Source organism: Pavona decussata, unplaced genomic scaffold, assembly GCF_977016875.1.
Source record: "Pavona decussata unplaced genomic scaffold, jaPavDecu1.1 SCAFFOLD_300, whole genome shotgun sequence".
In the NCBI taxonomy this organism is placed as follows: Eukaryota; Metazoa; Cnidaria; class Anthozoa; order Scleractinia; family Agariciidae; genus Pavona; species Pavona decussata.
The window spans coordinates 1,479,557-1,504,663 of NW_028145697.1; the positions used below are offsets into that span (position 1 = coordinate 1,479,557).

Below are 25,107 nucleotides of genomic sequence, written 5' to 3' on the forward strand. Positions count from 1 at the left end.
TCTTTACATAATTTGATAATACTACCTAAGGTTAGCTGCATGTCTGAAAGGATATGACAATCATGCAAATTGATCTCATCACTGTGTTACAACTAATTTCAGGTAGAAAAGATTAAGACTGCTTTTTACCACTGAAAAGGCTGACTGGTGCGCGGGAAGATCCCAGGCTCATCAGGTAAATTACTCTCTACTTCTAGCCAGTGTATGCCTTCCTTAGTTACCTTTACAATCCTGTAAGCTCTTCGAGCCAGGTTGATCCGTCACGGTTGTTCCTGGGCATGAGATACAGGCGCGACTTTCGTTGTGGGGTTGAAAGGAGCATTCGCTGCACAGCGAGCATGGAGCCAATCCAGTAGGAGAAAACGAGCCAGCGGGACAGGGGACTAGGGTCAAATTCAAAAGGTTCCCGTGAGCCAACTTGTGAATGTAGAGGTGAATAGTGGTAACCGTAAAGCAGTGCTCGCATCAAACTACGCTACAAGGATTCGTGGACGCCCTGCCGCATTACGTGAATGCATTATCTATAAAATTATTTGCTTAAAGCGCAAAACAATTAAATTACACACGCACTATGACTCCTTTCGATACTCGAAGCAACGCAAAGCTGGAAGTGTACGTTCTTCAGGTCAGTGGTTTTACATGGTCACCAATCGACAAAAGAAGCTTCCAGTTTTTCTTCTAAGAACCTCCGTATCTTGTTTTGCCAGCGTCGTGTTCTTGCCGCATGGAATTTGATACATGTGAACTATTTTGGTTTTTAACCTAAATCTTGCCGGTGTTTTCAGCATGGTAATTCCTTTCTACGTTTAAACGACGGCTTCTGTCAGCGTTTTATAACATCGGAAGAAGTTTTCAATCTTGCTAAAGTTGTTATGTTGGCTTCATTCAAGTAAATTATAGAAATGCGTCAAGCGTTGCGATACTCGGTAGCCCCCAACAAATTTTCAGTGTTTACGTTTGTTCTGGTGAATCGATCTTATCGCTCACACTGGACCCCGAATGAAATTTATTGCCAAGTTTTAGTTTCCTATCTACCATTAGCCTTTCACCCTCGGAATTCTCTTGGATCTTTAAAGTTAATTGAACGTTTACATTTTGTGCCTGGAGATAAAACTGCGTGAAGTGTTGTGTTCGGCTGTATGTAAATTCAGTGTTATGTTTGACCCCGAAGGGAGATTTATCGCACTGTGGAATTTCCTATTTTTTCACTCACGTCATTTCCTCGGATTTTTAGGGTAAGCTCCTTTAAAGGTTTTTATGTTTGCGTTTGATGTTTGCTGAAACGAGCAATCGAAGTCGCCTATCGAAGTCGAACTTTTGGAAAAATATCCCTCCTGAACGGGAAGGTCCCCCTTAGTTTCAGTGAATGGAAGGAGTTAGCAGACAACCCAACTTCCAGCCGTTCTCTTTTAAGAATAAGTTATTCGTTGCGTTGATTTTACGTCCTTGGTTTTGTCCCGAAAGGAGACTGATGGTAAAGTTTACGACAGATCGAGCGAGTGACAATTTCCCCACATTACGATAACTCGTTCATTGCGTATGCGCGCATTCACGAGTTAACAATGCACGTTAAGTCCGCGCTTCGCTTTAATCGTTCAAGAGCTTGCACAATCATCATTTAAAAATCTTTTTCTTCCACAGTCGAGTTATCTTTGGACTATTTTATTTAATTTCGAACTCCAAAAACGTGTATTTTAACTGAAGGAGGAGAGAGATAGCTGAGCGAGCAATCCATATTTCAGGCAAAAAGTTTACGACACATCGAGCGAGTGATATTCCGCCAACATTACGATACTGACTCTTTCATTGCGCCGTTCATCATTTCAAAATCCTCAAACTCCTTTTTTTCAGCGGTCGAGTGATCTTTGGACTATTTTATTTCATTCCGAACTCCAAACTGAAAACGTGTATTTTAACTGAAGGAGGAGAGAGAGAGAACCGTGAGAGCAATCCGTATTTGCCAAAAGTTTACGACACATCGAGCGAGTGACATTCCCACAACATTACGATAACTCGTTGATTGCGCATGTGCGCATTCACGACAATAACAGAAACAGCTTTTGCACAATTAATCTACTTGTTATAAAGAAAGAATGCGAAATAACAGTAAATGTAAAGAAATCTCGAGGTGGCAATCGCAGTTTTTTAATCTTATGAAGACCAAGCTGGCATTTTCTGGTCAACATTTCAAAAGACATCAGTGCATTAAAAGTTCAAACTGGAGAAAATATTTCTGTCAGCTCATACGTGGATGTATGAACTTAAGCGGCTTAATTTTCGATTATAAAATTCAAACGATAAGCTTAATTTAAAACTGAATTGTTAATTTCAGATTTTTAATTCTTTAAGATTGCCCTCCATTCCTAGGAGTTGCTGATGTTTTTTAGACCGTCAGAACGAAAACGCGACAAAAAAAAAACAACAAAACAAAACAAAAAAATTATTCCAAAAAGAATTAGTGTGTCTTGTCAATGTCAAAGACGTAGAGAAGATAGTACAAACAAGACAAAATCTACTTTACTGATAGAAAAGTACCTCCACACTGCTTTGAGCTACTGGATCCTTCATCGGCGGTCGTTGTACCAAGGCCACATTTGAGGCAGAGACGCTGTCCTTCCATCTCTTGAAAGAAACCTTTCTCACAAGGTATACAAGGCGCCAAGCCGGTAGGTGAGTACGAACCAAGTTTACACGTAGCTTTAAAAGTTACAACAATAAAAGCATCAAAGAAGTTGTCTTGGCTGAAGGGCCAGTGATGCATTAATATGAACATTCTCTTTAAAAGCTATGGGAAATGGGGCATTTCTGTCAAACGCATTTTTGTTTCAACAACAAGACATTTAGTGAAAATACGACCTTAGTTAAATTTATGATAAATTGAGATATATTCTTTAATGACTTGTTTGTGCTGAACCAATGTCAAACCAGAACAAGACATAGTTATTGGATAGCTAAGGTAGCGTTCGAGTGACCGTATTCCGCAATAATAATAAGCGGAATAGCTGTTAGATTTCTCTTTTAAGTAAATTTGGAAGCCATTTCTGCAAAAGTTCGCTGACACATGATAATTTAAGAGCGATCTTGCGCTCCAAAAACTCCAAAAACCTCTTATGAGGGATTTCTTGTCATTATTTACTTGTATTCCTATTCTGGAATAAAGTCTATCAAACGCACCCTAATATTAAATAAACAGTAAAGTTCACACTTAAATTTTATCCGAGTGAGATTGTTTTAAACTGAATACTATAAGAAACATGACGATGTTCATTGGTAGGCAGACTCTATCCAATGATAGACACATCCCGATAGAACTCGTCACAAACAACTATTAAAACAAAACTTTATTAATCAATCATTCGACGTATTTTTGACAAGCTGGTTGCTTTCACTGTGATAAATACAAAGTTTCAAACTTATTTCCAATTTTTCGAGCTGTCCCTAACAGTTCTAATTTCAGTTGGGAAGAAAATTTAAAATCAGGACGCTCCTCTCTCGAGACTATCGGTCCGATGGTTTCTCTTACGAATTGTGCCCTCTTTAAAATAGGTTATAAGCAAATAGTTGATCTAAGAACACCAACTTTCCTAACGTTAGCTAATAGTTCTTCGACATGCTATTGTTTCAGGTTAATTCTGATTGTACCTGACAAAATGCACAAGTAGCTTTCACGTAGACTTTTTCAAGGTCCTTTGCTTCTCATTTCCCTCTCCTGAAGTTCGACTTATATGGATCAGTCATTAAAAAGATAGTTCAGACGGTGTTTAACAAAACCACGTTCTAAGCCGTTTTCATTTTTGCCACCAATCATATTTGAACATTGGCAACTGCTGACGAAGGCTTGCACCCCAGACTATAAAACTATTTATCAACTTAAAATAAAACACTTATAAACATATTTGGGGGCCCACTGATTGTCTTAAGCCACGGTCTAAGTTAAACTTTGTTTAAATAATTGGCACATAGACATTAGGTCTAGTTGTTACTTACCTAAACAATCAGAGAGGTTGAACGATCTGGTCTCTTCAGTAGACGTTTTTGGTGGACACAACACGCACGTTTCTTGCGACTCTTGATCTTGATACGTTCCAACTGGGCAGTCCTCACACTTGCCAAGGGTCTCATTCAGGTATGTTCCAGGTGAACAGCTTACTGTGGGCCAAAAAGGAATAGGTCGTGAAATAACCTGGTGTCTTCTTATAAAATGATTCTGGGTATTTTTGAACTAATGCAGAGTTAATCTTTATATAGTGGGTAATTTTCACTTAACACGTAGAAAAATAGATATATTTAGACTTGTGAAATTGCTTTCACATCGGCCCGGTTGTCTACAAATCATCAGAATTCCCTTGACAGTATACGTTTTCCACGATTAAGCTGGTAATTCTGTTTAAGGGGAAGAGGTACCCAAATTCCCCGCACTGACTTTGGGAATTCATCGCTTTTTTGGAATACCAAGCAAACACCATCAAATTGAGAAAAATGTATTTATCAGGCAGTGACACAGCCATAATTGGGAAAAAATCGAGTGCCTGCAGTAGGAGTCGAGCCAAAGGAATCTAACCTATGACTTTAATCGAAGATAGTTTTTTAATTGACTCCTGATTTTTTTTTTTTTTTTTTTTTTTTTTGCGTGCTGTGTCATGCAATGACTGATAATTACATCTCCAGGCTTTTCCGTCACTCACGGAAAACGCGTAAAATGTTAAATCTGTCTAGATTGACTGGCTTTTTTCATACTCTGGGGGCCATTGGGGGTAAGTCCTCCCCAGAGACTATTAAGGCTACGAACAATGGCGATTGGAGTATGCATAGTACGTCCAAAGATGTAAGGTGATAATCCACTGTACGGAAAAAGATGGCGGCTGTACATTTCCCACAATACCTTGCAAACCTAACACAGCCAAAAGACATAGAAAGCCATATTGTTGGCGAAATTCGTCCATGTACTAACAACATTGTGTATGCTAGGTTTGAAAATTTTAGAAGTTTTATGCGCGTCTTATGGGCATTTTTTAGGGGTTTCGTACGCTAAGAATTATGGGTAAATGTACCAGTCACCATCTTTTTCAGTACGGTGGATTGAGCCATGATGGCCAAACGGATAGGTTTAGATAGGGTTAAGCTACTGGTCCGTTTTTATGTGAACAAAGGTCACCATTTTTGCTCAGTGGTATGTTAAGGGAAAAATTCTAAATCTCTCCTATGCGATTGAAAAAAAAAAATAAATAACACGAACAAATTAAAAAGAGCAAAAAAGCATCTACATCTACATCTACATTTATTAAGTTGATAAAATCTTGTAAGACATCACAATAACTGTAAGCAAATAGACAAAAAGACCAAACCAAAATATTCCTTTTGTTAGGGGTCTTTTCTCTATAGTAATACTCAGAAGACCAGACGCTATTCCTTCGTCTTAATTAACCAAAGAAGCAGTATTTTAACATTCGCTGACACAATTCTGTACTTTGAGAAGCCAGACACTCAGCCAATTAAGTTTAAATAGGATTTTTTTTAAACGTCCTTTTTATTTACATGTTATTTTTTTGTAATAGATTAATTATGTAGCGAAATTAACAGCGGCAGGAAGTGCTTACAAACTTAATTTCTTGCTTTCAGCAATCTTTGAAGCACAAAGTTTTCAACAAATTACCAAAAAGTGTAAGAACTATATATTTAACCGGCTGCTGCCAGGAAATTGTATTATTGAGGGATGTATCTGGGATTGCTTGTCTCCCTGTAGCGAACAATAAAGTTAGCGTTCACTGGTGCAAGATTATTAAACAGAAATGTTAAAGCCGCGATAAATTGGAGTAACTTACCACAATATCCGTCTCGATAGGCTTGTCCTGTCTCACACAATCTTTCAGGCTCTGAGATGTTAAGTGACTCCTTATCAGCAGCAAACTCGGTGCCATTGACATTCAAACTAAGACTGCCTTTATCAACTGCTTTCCTGATTGCACTGCTGATGTTGTTAGCGATCTTAACTCCCATAAGCCCTGCGGTAACTTTGTCCTCTTTTGTATCATCTGTTCCAGTGCCCTCGAGGAGTACTGCAAAGGTAAATCAAGGTCCAACCTCTTTGTTACCTCGGCCATTTCCAAAATGTAATTTATTCATTTTAACAGGAAGATGAATTTGTTAATACAAGCGTAAATTGGGTGCGTTCCTTTGGGATGATCCAGATCAGGATCAATGATCCAAGATCATTCGGATCATGGTGCATCAAAGGAACCAAGAGATCCACCCTGGGCAAGGATTCCTCGGTTCCTTTGATGCACCATGATCCGAGTAATCTTGGATCATTGATCCTGATTTTAATCATCACGAAGGAACGCACCCACTTATCTCATACCACCGAAGCCCGTTTTACCCTAAAAAAAAGCTGTTACCCCATCTTTGAGCTATAGCACTTTAGGTTTCTATTAATCCCCAGATACGCGGTTACTACAACATAAAATTGGTTTGCGTTTTTGCCGATGTGTCAGCTACCATATTAGAACATGTTTTAACATGTTTAAAAAAACAACTAGAAAAGTAAAAAAACAAAAAAACAAACTAAAGAAAACAAAATTGCCGAGTGAAGAATGCAGAACTGGAAATCAATAAGATAATTATGTTAACTGCGGTGTGCAGAATAAACAGAAAAGAAAATAATGATGATCTAGATCTCTTAGCATACAAGGTGGTACGCTAAAGTCCATTTGTCATGGCTACGCCCCTCTAACGGAGGAAGGTCATGGAATTTACAATAAATTGTGTGGGCAATTCAAGCAGCACTTCTTTGCTTTGGGCTTTCTTTGTTTCAGCAAAGCATAACTAAAATGCTCTTTCAGGAAAGTGCTTCATTAAGCGTTTATGTTAAAAGGCTGTGTACGCGACTAAAGGAACAGTTATGGGTAACTCAACCTACCAACAATATCAAGACTTATCGTTGTTTGTGGAATGAGGGATCCTTGAGTTCCGTTGTGGACTAGGTTGGCGTCATCTGCACAAAGAAAGAGTCAGATTCAGTGAGCAAATAAATAGCGTAAAAAGTAGGCAACTTAAGCGGACGAAGTTAGTTTTAGCAAACATCCGTCTTAGCGACTTTATGTTAAGTTCATCTAGGTATGTTTCAGCATGCTGTGTCAAAAAAAAATTGTTCAGTGAACTTCGTAATCCGCGTTTGGAAAAAAATTAGCTACCAGTTATGTTGTTTGGCGACAAATTCTGCACACGCGCATGACGTTCTTTGGTTTTTTAGCCTTACGTTACTGAAAATCGGTATTTCAATTCTTGCCTTTCGCATGAAAAATATTTTTAGTCTCAATGTTAAGTTCACGACGGTGAATCGGAAAATCGTGGTTCACGGACAGACCAGAGTAATGTTGCCCTAGTCTTAGCGACGATTGTGCAAATTTCACTTGTATTTCAGCTGAACTATGTTTATGATTTTAAACGATTGTGCGTTGATCATTTGTTTTAAATTTTTGTAACACTGAAGCTGCAAAGAGCCCGTAATTTCCTAACAGAAACTTAAGGTAATGTATCATTGCTAACATACCCAGTGAGCGTTTTTTTCTGCTTTTTACAGATGGTACCAAATCACACGTGACCTTGACGTTGTCAGCTTTGCACTTGTCTTTATAAACATCATCTTGGCAGATTTCGCGATAAATAGATCCGACCAGAATTTTAACAAAATTCTGTTTGATTTCTGCCTGTGCTTTCGGTGAAGTACAATCTCCATTAAAATAATACAAGTCCATTGCCATTCTGGCTTTGTTGGGCTGGTATACCCCTGCAAACGTTTTTAGAAATGGAAAAAAACATTAGATATACTGACTGTATGTATATGTAACACTGACGCAGCTATCTAAGCTGAGGCCTGGTTTCGCAGGTATCGCCTTACAGCAAGAACTAACATTGTTCCCTTGAATTAAACAAGGATCTATAATTTCTAAGCTAAGAAGCTTTCAGAAGTTTATTTGAGGAGATAAATAAAAAAAATATTAATGTAAGCTGTATTGATTGGTTTTGAATCAAGATACTTAACGTGAAATATTGCCTTGTCATTGTTCTATTCGATTTTTATATATTTCCCTGAAAACTCGGAAATAAAGAATAAATATTCGTCGTGTGTTTCCCGCCTAAATTTAGTAACCACCCAGTTTCCCGCCTAATTACCAAAAGGTTTCGTTTTACCGTGGTCCCTACCATACTACTAAAGATCCTGGCAGTTAGTGCGCCACTTAGGCAGTTGCGAAATATAACAACAACAACAACAACAACAACAACAGAAAAAAAACCTCTTGCCTGCGGATTGCTAAATATACCACTCGTGTTAATGGTCTATTATGTACAATGCTTTAACAATGCTTTTAATTACATAATTTAATTCAGCTTAAATGAACTATTCTTTTTAAATGTTCATAAGCCGATTCAATAAGGTTTTAATAAGGTCGGTTAGCTCAGAAACTGCTCGTCTAAACAAGAAAAAGAGTACAATGGAGCGTCAATTCGTCTTTCTCATTGTGTATACTGGATGTTAGCCAACAAACATGTTTATCAATTCATTTTAATACTGTATTGATTACAATATTATTTTTGTATTTTTAGGTTTTTGATTCGTGCATTTTCTCTGTAGGTAGATTCTTTTATATATGTCACTATTACTAAGCTTCAAAAGTGCTATATTATCGACCACCTTACTTGTACAGTCAGGCCATCGCATCGGTGGAAACCATCTTCCTGATGCTCCACAGCTCCATATCATAAAAGGAGGTAATGGTTGAGTAAAATCCCACTTGTCATTACAGAACGGACTGCACATTCGCCCCAGGGCCCAGTCGTCACAAGCCTTGGCGCCATTTTTTGGAGGAGGCAGGTCTTTGCAATCTTTGGCTGAAGAAATGTAGATTTACAACAGTCAGCGGTTAACCTTAAAGTCCAATAGCCCTTCCTAAGATCTCGTTTTCTCGTATAGTCATTAGCCGCGCAAAAAAATCTTTGTGTTATAAGATATCGTCCGTAAAGGGGCAGTGTTATCTATTTTTGGTGCGAAAAGCCCAAAACACATAATTGTTTCAATGGAATCGTTAAAATATTGGTTGAAGTTTGTTAAGAATAACTCTACTAGTGCACAGAAACTGCAATTAACTATGTTTGGCTGCGGATGGCTAGGATGGAAGTGGATTGCAACTTGAAAAAATTGGCCAATTTTTTCAAGTTCTTCCTGTATATTTTAGAGAAGTCACTAAAAATTAATTATGGTTTGTTCTTCTCACGAGAAAAACTTAATATTTTCTTCCCGATGTTGTAAGACCAATTTCATGTTACAAAACAGGCTCTTTGTCGAATGTTTGAGCATTTTGACCAAAATACAGCAAAATCATCGTGACAGTGGCCCTTTAAGAAACCCGAGATTTTTCGACCATTCCGAGATGTGTGCATAGAGGGTATGCACAGTTTGTATTAGAGGAAGAAACCGTCCTTGAACACAAACGACCTTGTACGGCTTTAGTAAGGTTTGGAAGAACCAAATATAAAGGAGCACTACTACTTCATAAATTTCAAACTACTTACGTTTGAGCCTGAGTGTAAAACGACAGACAGCAGGTTTGTTATTGGGATTATTATCATAAGCAGTGCAAAACACGTTCCACGTTCCCCAGTAAAACTTTGTCCCACTTTTATGACTGCATGATTCCATCAAAGGACTGTTGCTGTTGTCTTTAAACCGCGGGCTCTTCCACCTTATTACTGACTTCATCTTGGTGACGGTAATGTTTTGGTCGGGAGGACAATATACAATCTCAGGACCCAAGTTGTCTGTAATGAAGTAATAAGAAATCAATAAAGGTATTCTTCAATTCATATGGTTCCACAATTAGTCCACCAGTAAATTTTAACGGCTCTCATCGGAGCAAACACGACACCTGTGCAAATTCAGTAGTGACATAAACCCCTTTAGGCGGCTCGTATATGGAAGGATGATGGGCGAGACTGAAAGTTTGTCCGAAATATGAGCAGTTCGCTTTAATGGCAGCGGTTGAATTTTGAGCACAATCTTTCAGCCGATGGCATCATAATCTGATATACTAGCAATCTTGAAAGCTTGAAATCTTTAAAAGCCCTGAAATTAATTTCTAAAATGCGCGCTTTACTCTGGAAAGGAAAAACTGAAATGAAAAAAAATCAGTAGTGTTTACTGTCTGAGTGTTGGTAAAATGATACAAGCTGACTGGTTCATCGATTTCATTAAACTGTAATTAGATTATTACAAGGCCTAATAATGTAACGTTTTTTCATTGCTTTTTTTTCCTCAAAAAAAATCAAATAGAGGACAGATCCTCACAGTTATTATGCAACTTAAGCAGTTAAAAGGAATACGAACCCATGACCTCTGCGAAGCCGGTGTAGTGCTCTGCCAACTGAGCTAGTCATATTGTGAGTTCGTAACATACCAGTAAGCTTGTTAGCTCAGCTGGCAGTGCACTGCACCGGCATCGTAGAGGTCATGGGTTCGAATCCCATTTCGCGTGCATTTTTAACCAGAAGGTGATAAAATAAATAAACCCCTTTTTGCTTGAAGATTGATCACCTTCTAATAAACGCAGGCGACTGTCATAGGCAATAGATGCCAAAGAAATCTTCACTATTTAGCAATCCAGACTGATGAGCTACTCTGTTTGAAATGTGAAGAAAAAGTAATTTACTAACCTTCCAACAGAATTTTAAAAGAGCATTCTTCTTCGTTTCCACTCGAATCCTTTGCAGTGTACACAATAAAGGTGCTATTGAGAAACTTGTAAGGAGGAATGACCCCAGGTGGAGATACTGTGATTTGAGGCACGATGTTGCTGTTGTCCATAGCAACAGGAACTTTCCAGTTTACTAATGCGGAAGAGTTTACGTTTATACTGGTGCGGATGTCAGACGGGCAGCTTAGAAACAGTGGTGGAGTTACATCTGTGAAGAAAACGGTAAAAATGGTTAAGTCACTCGAATCTAAGTGGCCGATAAGGCAGGATCTTAACCCAGTTTCTTTAGCATGAAGCAACTAGGAGTATTATTATTCCCACCTGGATGAGATACTAGTTCATCGCAGGGTTACCTCCAGCCGTATGTCGCCAATACCCATTTATAATAATGATAATAATAATAATAATAATAATAATAATAATAATAATAATAATAATAATAATACTATTATTATTAGGATCTATTATACTATTATTACTAGGGTCTTTATGATTAGGAGTTGGGATTTTAATTGTAAGGACTTTGGTCGTTGCATTGATTGGCTACGGCTGGCCGCCCAATCACTGTTTAGGATATCTGGGCATCCAGACGTTTTTACTGCCATAATAATAATAATAATAATAATAATAATAATAATAATAATAATAATAATAATAATAATATTAATAACTACTTATATAGCGCTTATTCAGTCCTGTTCCAAGCGCTTTACAAAGATGAAAAGAATTCATATCTGTTTAAAATAATTCGTAAAAATATGAGTCTTATGTTTACGTATAAAAGATTTAAATTGTCACAAGAACGGATGTCGACAGGTAGTTTGTTCCAGAGTTCTGGGGCCGAAACAGCAAAAGCTCTGGAGCATACGACTTGAAATTAAAGTTGACAGGACACAGGCGAAATGCGGAAGACGACCTGAGCGTTCTTGAAGTTGAATAGCGGCATATAAGGTCTGAATGTAGATGGGGGACTGTTGGTGAAGAGCTCTGTGGGTGAGCAGAATTATTTTGAATTTAATTCGCTCGGAAACGGGAAGCCAGTGGAGGTCGAATGAAATAGGGGTTATGTGGTCATACTTGCCAGAGCCTATGGGGCAAGTTTTTTTTTTCAAAGAGCCAACATCATCATCATCATCATCATCATTATTATTATTATTATTATTATTATTATTATTATTATTATTATTATTATTATCATTGTTATTGTTATTAAAGCTGTTTTACAGGTTTGCGATGCAATGTCTCCATGTTTTAAAACTTTATGGCTGAGGGTATTAAAAACTGATTTGGCACGGGAATCTTTTTTAACTATCAAAAAGAAAAATCTTTGCAGTCTTAATATTAATTTTTTCGATTACATTCGCAGGGTTTTGATGGTTGCCATTGCCATTAAAACCTATATATGAATCAAAAAAAAAAAAAACCAAACAAACAGACTGCTTACCAAGACATTTCAAGATTTCAGATTCATCTCGAGTCCACTCTCCGTCTTTCCCACAATGCGTCGCGTTAACACCGCCATCATCCATAAATCCATGTCTACACTCAAAATAACAGGTAGTTCCGCTGACCGGAGAGGACGTGCACATATGAGGGTAAATAGATCCGAAGACAGGTGACTTAAGTGGTGAACATTTTCGTACTAAAAAGTTGAAAACATATGATCATCAATATCATTATCATCATAGAGTACGAGATTGAGTTAATGATTACGTCTTTTCAAAGCTAGTTAACGTGATTTAGATAAACAATTGTCACACCAATCCAGTTTCTTGACTCTCCTTATCTACCGTTAGTTAGAACGAGAACCCTGGGAACGTGACGGTTTTGAAATTTGAAAGTCGTACTCGTACTGAAATCTAAAAGTCCCTTTTTATCGTCGCCATCATCCTACTCGTTGTTCTCGCCCTGTTCCTAGTCCTCGTTTCTGTCCTCATCGTCGTCATCTTCATCATTGTCCTTCAAATTGTCCTCGTCGTCGTCGTCGTCATCTTCACCATCTGACTTGCCAGCTTGCTGACAAGGCTATAATTTGATTATAGGTGCAGTAGTGTCACTTTTTAAAACTCCTTATTCCTAAACGTTTTTGTAATTAGTCTAGCCTGACTTCACTCTCATGTGGGGAGCAATGTCCTTTACTAACCCAGGAGAGGACTAGTGTAGATCAAAATTGTTTTTTATCGAGGAGGAAACATGACAGGACAGCCTAATGATGGCCTTAGCGGTTTAACTCTTGCTTAAAACCCTAAGCCTTTCCTAGAAGACTAATTTTCCTTTATATACCTTTACAGATTGGCATCGGTTTGTCCCAGTATCCTATAATGTGCCCTGGTTTAGCTTCACACGTGATATCCTTTGCGCCAACCAAGTTGTGTCCATCGTCACAGCTCATTCTACACTTTGATCCGTGTGAGTCATCACAGTCCCCAACGAAAAACCCATTGAAAGGTGGCGGTCGTCTTTGACATCGCAATACTATGTAGAAATAGTTAATATGAATTTTAGTCAGAAGACGGGCCCTAACGGTCAGCGGGCAGCGCCCCTGTCATGTTATGCACGACTTCCTTTTTTCAAGAGCCGCTTTCTGTCTTCTTCTTAGTCGTAAGCAAAACTTCTATGTTTCAATGTGTTGAATTTTCATAAACAGACAAAATTAGAATTAAACTTATGATAATTCAGGGACTGTGGGATACTTAGCAGGAGGGGGGGAGCCAAAATGTTTATCGGGCCATGCAAAGGAGAAGGTGATATCTAATTTTCATTAAAATAATAACAATAATATAGTATTTATAGTGCGCAACTCACTAGTGATTCAACGATAAACTTCTACTAGTAAATGTATTTTTTGTTTTCTGGAACTGTAATTTGTATGTACAAAATACAATTTAGTTATCACGGATAATTTAACATAGGATACCGGTAAGTTTCAGAATTGCGAGTCTACATCAATTCTCTGATCAAAAGAAACCCAATTCTAACAAAAATAACAATGGTATCCAGCGCAGTCATTTTAGCGGTTTATTTAAAAATTCACTTAGTGAGAGAGCAACTTCAGGTGCTGCTCCAAAGCTCTACAATGCTATTCCTATAGAACTGCGCAGTTCAAGTTCTGCTGACATTTTAAATCGAGACTGAAAACGATTCTACATAGAAATAAGTCCTATCAACTGCCAATCAACCAGTTCTCTGACTTTATATATCTCTTATCACTTTTACTCAATCTTATTAAGCATTCTTTAAAACTAGTTTTAGCTACTTTTTAATAAGTTTGCTATTAGTCATGTAAAGCGCTTTCGAATATTAATTTAGAAAATGAATTCAACAAATATTATTATTATTATTATTATTATTATTATTATTATTATTATTATTATTATTATTTAAATTATTAATAATAAAATAAATGGGGTTTCAGTGGCTTCCACAGAGTGGCTCTTTCATCCACTGTTTCCAGGTCCGACTGGAATTTGGGAAAATTAAAATTTATTGTTTTTTGTGGAGGGAAGAAAACCGGACTACCCAGAGATAAACCCTAGGAGCAGGACCGAGAGCCAACAACAAACTCAACCCACACATGACGTCAACACCAGGAATCGAACTCGGGCTACTTTGAGTGCTCTCACCACTGCGCCATCCCTTGTTTTGTAGGAAAAGCTGCAGAGTCCCTTCAGTAATTCTTAGGATCAACAGAAGAACAGAATTTTCTGCCAAAAATACGAGTAGTCGTTGACTTCTTCATGTTACTCCCATAACCATATGTGAGACCACGTGAGTGGTGGAGTTGGGGGTCCTATTTATTTTTGATATGCAGGAAGGTTTGTATTTAAACTTGGCGTGGGGGGGGGGGGGGGGGTGGAGTGGGGGTTAAACCCCTAGTTTTCAGCATCGCTTTTCATTTCCCAATCCCCCACCGGCTTATTATGGTACAGTCTCTTATCTGTAATCAAGTCTACCTAAAACAGAGACATAAAATTTGCAGATTTTAGAATTCCCCGCTTCATCACTGGCTTTGTACATGACCAAATGTTTTCCTTTGACGTATATGCCCTTCACTCCACTCGTAGTAACATTCGGTGCAACACCAGAGTTGTCAGTGGCGATAACTGGATTCCAGTTTACTGTTGTATAGTTCTTTCCTCTGTCAGCAAAGCGTTTGATGTCACTGGGGCAGGTTACACCGAACGAAGGACTTTCCACATCTAAAAGCAACATAAGAGAAAGGGCAGTAGATATCTCTTATCGTATAACGAGATTAACCATAAATTTTGATTGCATTGTCATTGTTTCAGTTCAGTTTCAGTTTATTGTTTTGCCATAAAAAGTGTACAAATATGAATTCTTCTTCTTATTATTATTATTATTTAATGCTAATGGCGAGGAAGCCCAAGGAAAGCCACCGAGCTTATAAGGAATAGGCTCCCTCAATAAAAGAAATTTTAAAATGATGATGATGATGATGATGATGATGATGGAGCAACGTAAGCGTTCAATGAGTGTGTAATGAGGGGGAGGTATGTTAAGTGTGTCACAAACCTGTACAGGTTGACATCTGCAATAAATATAAACACACACACACACCACACAAAAAAAACTAAAATGAATAATAACAACAGTAATAACGTGCATTACAAATAAGTTGAGTGGTATATTGCATCATGGGTCATGTTAAAAAAAACTTCAGTTTGTGATTTTAATCTTTGAAGAAAAAAATAATCAATAGAGTAAATCACCAGAGCTACGATCGGACATGCAGTAAATTACATTAACAGTAAAAAATAATAACGATAAACAGAAAACCTGAACTGAAAACAAATTAACCTTTGCAAAAGCGTCTGGTGTTCTGAGACCATTTCCCGTCTCGGATACAAGAAGCTACTGGTGCACCCATCAACCTGTAGCCCATCCGGCAAAAAAAATGGCATGTGGTGCCGTACTCTGGAGAGACTGCGCACGAATTTGGCGTCACCTGACCATTGTTCGGAGCTGGTAATGCCTGGCAACGAACAACTGTAAAATGTAAGAAAGTAGGGTTAAGATAACATACGACTAACATTAAATTATTTTTCACCCAGATTGAGTTGAGATTCATTGTATTAAATTATCTTGTACCGTATTCACCACTTGAGAGTTAAACAATCAGTTATTTAACATTCATTTCATTTTAGCCTAATGAATCGGACAACTACAGAATGTTGAAAACGCTTCTGCTCGCATTATTTTCAAATTGAGTGAATATGACCTCATTAGCCCTGCCTAAGTTTAAGCTCCAAGTTTAAGAATAAGTTACTAACCTTTAAATGTCTGCATGAATTAGCTCCGAACGCACAGTCTTTTACAACTATATAACCCAACCAGAACCTTGCGCTCTTCAGATTCTGCATGAAGACTGGAACCTGTTTCTTATTCTATGAAAACTTATGTATACTGAGCTTCCTCTGAACATGCGCCAACATTACAGAATGAACTGTCTTTAGATGTGCGCTCACCAGAGAACATTTCATTATTATATAAAATCAAGGCTAAAGATTTATCTTTGTAAAGTATATTAAGTTTGAGAATGATTTATTATTTAGTAAGTGACCCAGACATACTCGGATAAAAATCCGAGTGCTCCTATCAGGAGTCGAACCTAAGACCTTCCGATTACTGGTTCGGATGATCCACCACTGAGCTACAGGAGACTCGTGGGAGCTAAGGCCAATAAACTAGGTTCATGGGACAAACATCCTGCATACTACTAGGATTAGAATCTCATGTGTGGCACATGCGCAATGTAATGGAATAAATTTGATGGAATAAATACGGAGAATGATGTATTATTCAGTAGGTGACACAGGCACACTCGGAAAAAAAATCCGAGTGTTCCTATCAGGAGCACTCAGTTTACAGTAAGTTAAGTTAGGTAGATGATTTGTAAAGCGTTTAGGACATTAACGTACTGTATAAGCGCTATAGAAATTCTATTATTACTTATTATTTTATGTATTCATGCATTAATTCTAATGGTGTAAGATTAAAGTATTTTCCTTTCATTTTTTCCCCATGACTACATTTATTGGGAAGGGGTGATAGATAAGAGAATTGACTCTGCAGTGTGTGTTTAGGTGCAAAAATTAACCCATAAATTTCCTATTGAGCGTAAGGAAACTGGGAGACCATTCGAGGCAAAAAATGAAATATTTGACCTGGGTGATTATGGTGGTAATTGCAGCAATTTTAATGATATTTGTACAATGAATGTTGAGCCGCTAGCACTAATGATACAAATGATGGATCATGCAGAGAATTGATTCTGCAGTGTATCAACCTATATATTCCTTAGCGTTAGCCCTAGTCAGCAAATTGGAGGCCATAAGATGCGACGATTAAAATATACAACCTCGGCGTGAATTGAACCACGACTTCCGAAACTGAAGAGAGATTTATCCACGGTGGTAATTAAAGCTAGAAAGCTTATGAGGCCGTGCCAAAAAGAAAAAAGATAAAAATACAAAACTAAACCACTGCTTTATCGACTGAGCTACGAGGCCGCGGCGACTGAATGTGAAGCGGTGTACAATGAATGTTTTGCCTCTAATACTAATGATACAAATGATGGATCAGAAAATTGACTCTGCAATGTATGCTTCTACTGAGCGTTAGCTCTAGTGAGGAAATAGGGACACGCGCTCTTGATGGAATAAAACCAACGACCGTCGGATATGATAAGTCGTTGTCAACTAAAAACTGAGCCGCGAGGCCAGAGGGACTGCTGGTCTTCATCAGGGGAACGAGTCGACAGGCTGTCCATCAATAAACGTAGTAGTTCGTGTGGTGATTTACCATTACAAACACACATACAGAATGAGAGGAATCCTGTCTAAGAAGTCATAGATACGATCTTTTGATTTTTAACTTACTTTTTCTATCCAACTTACCTTCACAGTATGGCGCTTGTCCCGACCAAGTGCCATCTGCCTGACAGACTCTTTCGCTCGATCCGTTTATCTGTCGATAGCCGATATCGCAGTACAAAAGGCATTTGTCACCAAAACTATTATACGAGGCACCAGCTCCACAGCCTGACTGGACACTGTGTGGAGGAGGCTGGAGACGAGGACACTTGACCACTGAAAGACGTGAACAAAATGATGTTAGAGTGACGATAAATCTACGATGCAAAGAAGAAGGACGGAACAGAGAGGCTTTATCCCTCCCATCCCCCAATCCCCCCTCTTCAGAAAACATACTTTTCGTAACATGCCATGATATTACCATTTCTTTTAAATCATTCCATGTTAGCAGCTTTTGATTGGCTCCCCCCTCCCCCTTCCCCTCTCCCAAAGCGTTGCGGAAGACCTGGTTCAGTATTACCATCATTTTTTTGTTTTGGCGCACATCATTTTAAAAGCACACATCAAACATCAGAAGGAGGTGAAATGGAATGTTACCTTACAGCATAAAACTAAATAGCCTTTATCTGCTGTTTCATCCCCTCCATTCCGGCTGCGCTAGGGGCCTGAACTGCCAGTCGCGGGCTGTAAAGCCGCCAGAGGGACGGGGTATCGCGGTTATTTTTGCAGGATTAACACTTAACTGTCTCCTAGGTATTACGTACATTCACATTTCGTCTCATTTCCTGTCCAGAAGCCTGTAGAGCTATCAATATTCTTTTCACAAACTCGCTTTGCCGAGCCTACCATGTTGTACCCAACGTGACAAGTAAAGGTACATTCTGAGCCATACAAGTTGTCTTTGGTACAAAGTTTGGTGCCTCCAGCTGGGGCGAATAACCTGGGCATGCATCGGACCACTGTCAAGAAGAATCAGTTAAGAAAAACAATAAAACCGTGCGTCTTACCAACGTATCTCTTGAGCACATATTTTATTCAAAAGAAAACTAAACTGTTAATTATTCCCTTCACTAAGTTCAGTCAAGACTTATGAAGGCAGTGCCGTTTTCTGTCTGTACACTTAAATTCTGGATTTTCCTACTAGTGCAAATTAGGAATAGTTATCCCATTGGTATTTTATTATTTTAGATATTTGTTTCTTTTCATCATGGTAAAGGTCTTTAAGGAATCCCCTTAATGAATTTTAATTGTAAAATACTTCATCTCGGATTCCCTTTTTTGCCTTAGTAAGTAGTAACATGTGTTTTCCAAATGACATAAGCTCAGTAACAAGAATCCTAATCTTGGTTGTTGTAAATTGTCTTGTGTGAGACTGTATATTAAAAGAGCTTGCGTTTAATTTCTTTAAGAATACACCCACCTGCAACGAGAATGTTAAATTTGCATTCTCCAATGTTTCCTGCTTTATCAGTGGCTCGGTACCGAATAGTATGTTCACCGGCTAGGAATTTCTCCCCAGGCCCCTTACGCGGATGTGTAACGTTGGGAACAAATCCGGAGTTATCGGTAGCTTTAGGAGGAGACCACATGACTGTTGCTGACATGGTACCTCGGTCAGCGGTTACTACTCTATCCGGGGGACAATTTGTAAAGGTTGGGCCTAAGACATCTTAAAAACACAAAATCAAGAGTCAATCAATCAAACTTATTAACCCATTTAATTAATTACTGCTTTTTTTCTGCTGACATGGTTTGATGAAATCTCGTGCCGTGAGTCAGTCCTAAGGGGCTTTGGCCACAGTTGGTCGCTAGGAGAGACTTTGGGTCACTGGAATTTTATCACTGCAGGATTTGTGCGGTAAAACAATACAGAGCATTTACGGGGCAGCCAATCAAAACGACAACAACAAAAAAGAATGGATTTCCCCAGATTTCTTTCCTGGTGATCTTACGTTGGCCAAAGATCCTGAGGACTCCGGGACAAAATTACAATACCTAAGAGCTCGTGATGAGCACGACTGCTTAATTTCTTCTCATGCTGGGATTAAATATCAAAAACTTTGAAGGCTAGTTAGCAGCTCTTAGAACGGCTGGCATGATTGGCTGAAAAAACAATAGCGGAGACAGAAACAATCGACCCCAGCCCTGAGATAAGAGAGCTGCGCGATATACAGGACCAACAAAAGTAGAAGTTCTAAAGAGCTGCGTTTTATATTTGAAAACTTTGTTCTTAGCATGCGCAGAAAGCGGTTGATTCAAAGTCCGTTTCAACCCAGGGCAAAGGTCTCTTTTTCTCACACCCGTACGTTCAGCGAATACAACGGAAAAGAGGACTCTGCCAGCAGGGAAACTGGCCAAGACGTCTTCAGTCGATTTTCTTTCTTTAGGCTTGTATGTTGGATGCACAAGTGGCATGGTATAGGATGCCAAGTTTATATCTCATCCCCCAGACTGCTTGAGTCAATGCTTTTGGCTAGATGGGAAGCGATTCTGTGATATTTAATTTGTAGCATTTTTAAATTGCTATCAGAGTGAAGTGCTAGACAAGACAATCAAACAGAATGGCCTCGCGTTTAAACTTAAATTTAAAACTACTTTTAAATTGATTTCAAATACCCATTTGACAAAGATGTTCACTTGAGAGCGGTTACACCTTTCGGCTAATGAGAGGGACACCCAGTTGTTATGACAAAACGAAGAAACAAGTGACAAGTAAAAGTTTACAGAGATTCGTCATGAATAACTGACAGCTGAGAATCCAGCTCTTTCATGCAGACCTTCATGTTAAGGAAGCATCCAAGAGATCTAGAAACTTTTTACATTAACAGTGACTAAAGACTAAAATTCTGTCTACGATATCAGTACAAACACAAATACAAACCTAAACAGAAGGGATTTGCCAATGGGACCCACTCCTTACTCTGAGCGCAAGTCTTAAGTCCAGGCCCCTGTAGCCGATAGCCTGTCTTACAGGTAAAGCGACATTCGTTTTTGTAATCATGGACAGCAGTTGAGTTTGCGCAGACAGGTGGATTTACAAGCAGTCCCTCTGATTTAACAGCAGCAGCAGCAGTGCATTTCACAGCTATTAGTCAAAAGAACAAGGGGGTAAATTCCTATAAGGAAGCGCGCAAATTTTAAAACAATTCGTCTATTTACTTGGCGAGGGCAACTAACACCAAATACGGCATAAAATCATGATCCTTTTCTCGCAGCAAAGGTAAAGAACAGCTGTTTAGATAAAGCCCAGTTTAAACGTGTTTTGCCAATACGCAACGCAAGTGGTTTAGCTATTGGTAACAAATAATGGACGGCAAGACTGACCCTCACTGCAGTAAACAGGACGAAAACAAAGAAGTTGGATATATAAACAGAAAACTATAAAAGGAAAATCCCTTTTACAGTAGTAACGACGTCTTGCCGTATACAATTTTTATCTTATGTATTTTACTGAGACCCCGTCCACACGTATCCGGATAAATTTGAATCCGCAACAATGTTATCGGATACAAAAATTTCCACTCTGGAGAGCGGATTCAAAAATTTCCGGATTTGCTTGCGAATTCGCTGGATGCATGTGGACGATAGCCGTATCTGGAAACAAAAAGTTGCGGATTCAAAAATATCCGGATAAGTGTGGACGGGGCCTGATCCAGGTCAGTACAAGATCTGGCATCTTTCAACATTTTGTCACTGCGCTGTCTCGCCATATTTACAGTTCGTAATAGACAACAACAGCCTATCCCGATTCAGCTTTCTAAACTTTTAATGTAAAATATCAATTCCACCCACTGTAACTAGACGAATTGTTTTAATCCTAACGGCTTTTAATATGATGGATATTTTTAACATTTTTGTATTGTGACTAGTACTTTATTGCTTTTCATTTTGAATAGTCGGGGAAAGCAAACTGTTGGGAGTATCTCTTTCGTGGGGCGAGAAAATAGGAAGGAGCATGAACGTAGTAACACTTTCCTTAAGTATTAGCCGTATGAAATACCGGAGGTAAGCACATGACGAACGCAGATGCTCCTAAATGCCTCTTTACCTTGGCACTGAAGCTGGGTGCCAGACCACTGTTGATTTTCCTGACAAGTTCTTTGCCGAGATCCTCCCACTGCTTCATATCCCAGCATGCAATTGAAGAAGCAGGAAGTGCCATAGATAGCGGTCTGGTTGCTGCATGCGTATCCAGTCTTAACCGCGTGATCAGGAGCATCCAAGGAGGGACATTCCATAGCTATGGATGGTTTAAGAAATATATCCAAATTTGAGAAAATTGAAAAAAAAAAAACTAACATAGGAACCACATGAACACAAAATTCATACGAAGTCTGACTTCATAATACGGAAGAATAATATTTCTTTTCCTGATTAAAGGCCTCCCGTTTGTCTTCGGTTGAGAAAAGATAACATCGGCCTAAGGGAGGTGACGTCATCAGGTTATTCTTCGGAGCAGCCACGAACCGAGATACACCGATTCACCGTAAGACCGGAAGTTGCATGAGAGCGAGGCCTAAGGGCCGTCGAACGCGCGAATCTCAAATCAACAAACATGGACGAAAGAGCTCTACAAGAGATAGACTCCTGAGATAGACTTAAACCTTACGCCAGACGACATCCCATGCTCATCTGTTGAAAATGTGGATGATATCAGCAAGTGGACGATACCACAGCTAAAATTCTGGCTCAAATGCAGAAGGCTAAACCAGCAAGGATTAAAGAAAGACCTCGTCGAAAAGTAAGCTTTGTAATTTTACTGTCGAAAAGCGGGCGCCGCACGTCGCACTATTTTATGTTTCCAAAATCGTTTCCAATGTTTTTTTTTTTGTTTGTTTGTTTGTTTTTTCAGAGTAAAAGCCTTTAACTCGATCCCTTACTACAGGGATAGAGTTTACGACCCTGACCCAGAAAGAAGTTACACAAAGGCAAAGCTTGAAAAGCTCAAGCGATCGAATGCAACAGTTGAGAGCGCGGCAAAACAAACCAGCCCCAATAACTCACCTTTCGATAGCTTTCCGCCGGACGAATCTACACAATTTTCGGAAGACTTTTCTATTCTGCCTTCGTTTGTGCCAATGGATGCGTTCGAACAGGTTAAAAATTCTGGTAAATCAATTAAGAAATTTGCCAATGCAGAGGTTGTGATAAACTCAAACGACAAAGGCCTTCGCATGATGAACTTTGTGCATGATTTACAGGTGTATAACAACCCAGAAAAGCGTCATATTTATTTGCGTGCCTGCTGTTGGGCTTCCTACAAAAGGAACATCAAGTACAAGGTAAAATTAGTTTTAAACCAAAATGAATCCCCGAAGATTCTGGCAGCAAAATGTGATAGGCAGTGCCCAGCCTCCAATAGCGGTGTTTGCTGCCATGTGATGGCTCTCATTTGGAAACTAGAGGATATGACGAGAAAGTCAGAGCTACGAGATTTTACTCCTGACAACAGATGCTGTACATCAAAGCCAAGGCAATGGGGGAAACGGAATAAACATGAAGTGGAGTTCCACCCAGTGATGGCTTCAAATGTGATAAAACCGAGACATTCCTCTGACTTACCAGGCAGGAAGAGAAGAGGTGTCCAATCACAATTTTACGACCCAAGGCCACCCAAATCTCGGAAGCTTGATGTTACTGGTATTGTCAAGCTTAAACGTGACCTTCAGAACATAAACCCAAATATACCCTTTGCAGCCATGCTACCAGAAGAAAAGTCAATTGCAACTGTAATGACTCTGGTTGGCACAGTTGCTAAAGGTTCAACAATTCACAAGCAACTCCAAGACTATGCCACTCCCGGTTTGATACCAACCTCTATCAGTAGCAACCGACCGGCTGTTCAAGTAAATTGGAGTCCTGTATGTAGTACATCACATACAACTGAAGAACTAAGAGCAAATCACGTCCAAAGGGAAAAAGACCAAAGTTTAAATGGTGGATCTCCTGGCCCTTCAATCACTCATGTGCACAGAGAATCAGCTATGCCACACACTTCTGAGCCACATGTAACGCTTTATGGACAACCTAATGGTAACCCCCATTTGCAGGAGGAAGAAGTTTCTACAGGCAATACTCAAGGACAAGAGCAGGCAATTCCAATTTTTGCTAACAGAGGAGCTAATCCCTATCACACTCAAGCAAAACAAACAACACAGGCCAAAACATTATTTATTGAAACTCTTACAGATGAGCAACAACGAATTGAAATGGCAACAAGAGTGCAATCACTCAACCCTACTTGGTTTGAACAAAAGCAGAACAGGATAACTGCCAGTATATGCAAAGATGTATTTACCCACATGCAAAATAAAGGGGCAAAGATTCCAGAAAATCTAATTAAAAGAATTATCTCAAAAGGAATTCTTTACAAACACGTGAGCTATTCCCAAGCTAAACACCTTAATTATAAAAGTAAAGGTATGATCTATGGTATTGAAAATGAGCCTGTGGCAGCAATTTTATACAAAGAATACCTTTTATCATTACCAGACATCAAGGAAGTAACAATTCAAGAGGTTGGCCTGATTTTAGACAGAAATAGCAATGTCCTTGCAGCAAGCCCAGATAGAATTGCAACCATAGTATATTACAATGGTACCATTGAGCATAGAAATGTAGAAATAAAATGTCTGGAGTCAAAGCAGGATGTTTCACCCGAGGTTGCCATTGAACAAAGCCAAAAGGAAGTTAGTTTCCCATTTAGGAAAAACAATTCTTTCTATGAAGTGAAGGATAAGCATAAGTATTGGTTTCAAACACAGATGCAAATGGGCATCTCTACACTTCCACTGACTGACTTTGTCATTTTTACTAGCTCAAGATATCCTATTTTAGTTCTGAAGGTAACATTCTCATCCAGATGGAGTAATGAAATTAAACCTAGTTTACTTGCTTTTCATAAGAAATATATTGCAAACGACAACAGTTAGTGACTCTAGGACTAAGAAAGAATATGAACTCTTCATTGAGATAACTAAACTTGTAACCTCTCAAAGACGTATATCAATTTGCTATAGCAAAAGGAGGACATTTTATCAAACTCTTGGTATATAGTTTTGAAACGTTTTTGCTTTTAGGCAAATGTTGTGTTTGTTGCTCCTTGGATTATTTAAGTCTTGGATGGAGGGGACTCCCATAGAAAAAGTGATGGAGGTGTTTTGTCAGAAATTTTGAAACAGACCTTAAAAGGTATCAGAATGTTCTTAAAAGGGTGCATCTCAAATTCAATTTGGCTCCTAAGTGGATAGGGTAGACAGTGTTTCTGACAAGTAATTCCTGGTACCTAGAAGGTACCAAGATAACTGGTTATGACATCTTGGTGGCCATTTTAGACTTAAAAATTGAAAATTTTTTATGGGACTTCCCTCCACCTCTACTCTAAACAGAAATGATTGGATTTTGAAAGTTGACTAACAAAGCACATACGGTCCAGATTTGATTAATAGATCCATAAGTAGAAAGGGGCAAAACTTGATTAAATATATGCCAAGCCTTTATACGTTTTATTGCTCTTTCAACGTGAA

At 38.8% G+C, this 25,107-nt stretch overlaps 2 protein-coding genes across 4 annotated transcripts in view; one reads left to right on the plus strand and one right to left on the minus strand.

Annotated features, from left to right (window-relative positions):
• The window catches only part of LOC146454544 (uncharacterized), an 84,892-nt gene that overhangs the window by 15,872 nt on the left and 43,913 nt on the right, over window positions 1-25,107 (minus strand). For all 3 annotated transcript variants that reach the window (XM_085095287.1, XM_085095288.1, XM_085095289.1), the window contains exons 8-25: window positions 21,630-21,821; window positions 20,463-20,666; window positions 19,002-19,250; window positions 18,346-18,540; window positions 17,666-17,857; window positions 15,567-15,755; window positions 14,702-14,947; window positions 13,032-13,223; window positions 12,193-12,390; window positions 10,708-10,956; window positions 9,571-9,816; window positions 8,698-8,889; window positions 7,550-7,786; window positions 6,917-6,991; window positions 5,823-6,056; window positions 3,988-4,149; window positions 2,536-2,697; window positions 222-383 (exon numbers count right to left, since the gene is read on the minus strand). In XM_085095287.1, coding sequence (XP_084951413.1) covers window positions 222-383; window positions 2,536-2,697; window positions 3,988-4,149; window positions 5,823-6,056; window positions 6,917-6,991; window positions 7,550-7,786; window positions 8,698-8,889; window positions 9,571-9,816; window positions 10,708-10,956; window positions 12,193-12,390; window positions 13,032-13,223; window positions 14,702-14,947; window positions 15,567-15,755; window positions 17,666-17,857; window positions 18,346-18,540; window positions 19,002-19,250; window positions 20,463-20,666; window positions 21,630-21,821 — 3,576 coding nt within the window. The remainder of the gene's footprint in view (window positions 1-221; window positions 384-2,535; window positions 2,698-3,987; window positions 4,150-5,822; window positions 6,057-6,916; window positions 6,992-7,549; window positions 7,787-8,697; window positions 8,890-9,570; window positions 9,817-10,707; window positions 10,957-12,192; window positions 12,391-13,031; window positions 13,224-14,701; window positions 14,948-15,566; window positions 15,756-17,665; window positions 17,858-18,345; window positions 18,541-19,001; window positions 19,251-20,462; window positions 20,667-21,629; window positions 21,822-25,107) is intronic.
• LOC146454545 (uncharacterized) lies at window positions 22,179-24,527 on the plus strand. The gene is made up of 2 exons (XM_085095123.1): window positions 22,179-22,322; window positions 22,783-24,527. The coding sequence occupies exons 1-2, from the start codon at window positions 22,275-22,277 to the stop codon at window positions 24,511-24,513; spliced, it is 1,779 nt and encodes a 592-aa protein (XP_084951249.1). The 5' UTR covers window positions 22,179-22,274; the 3' UTR covers window positions 24,514-24,527.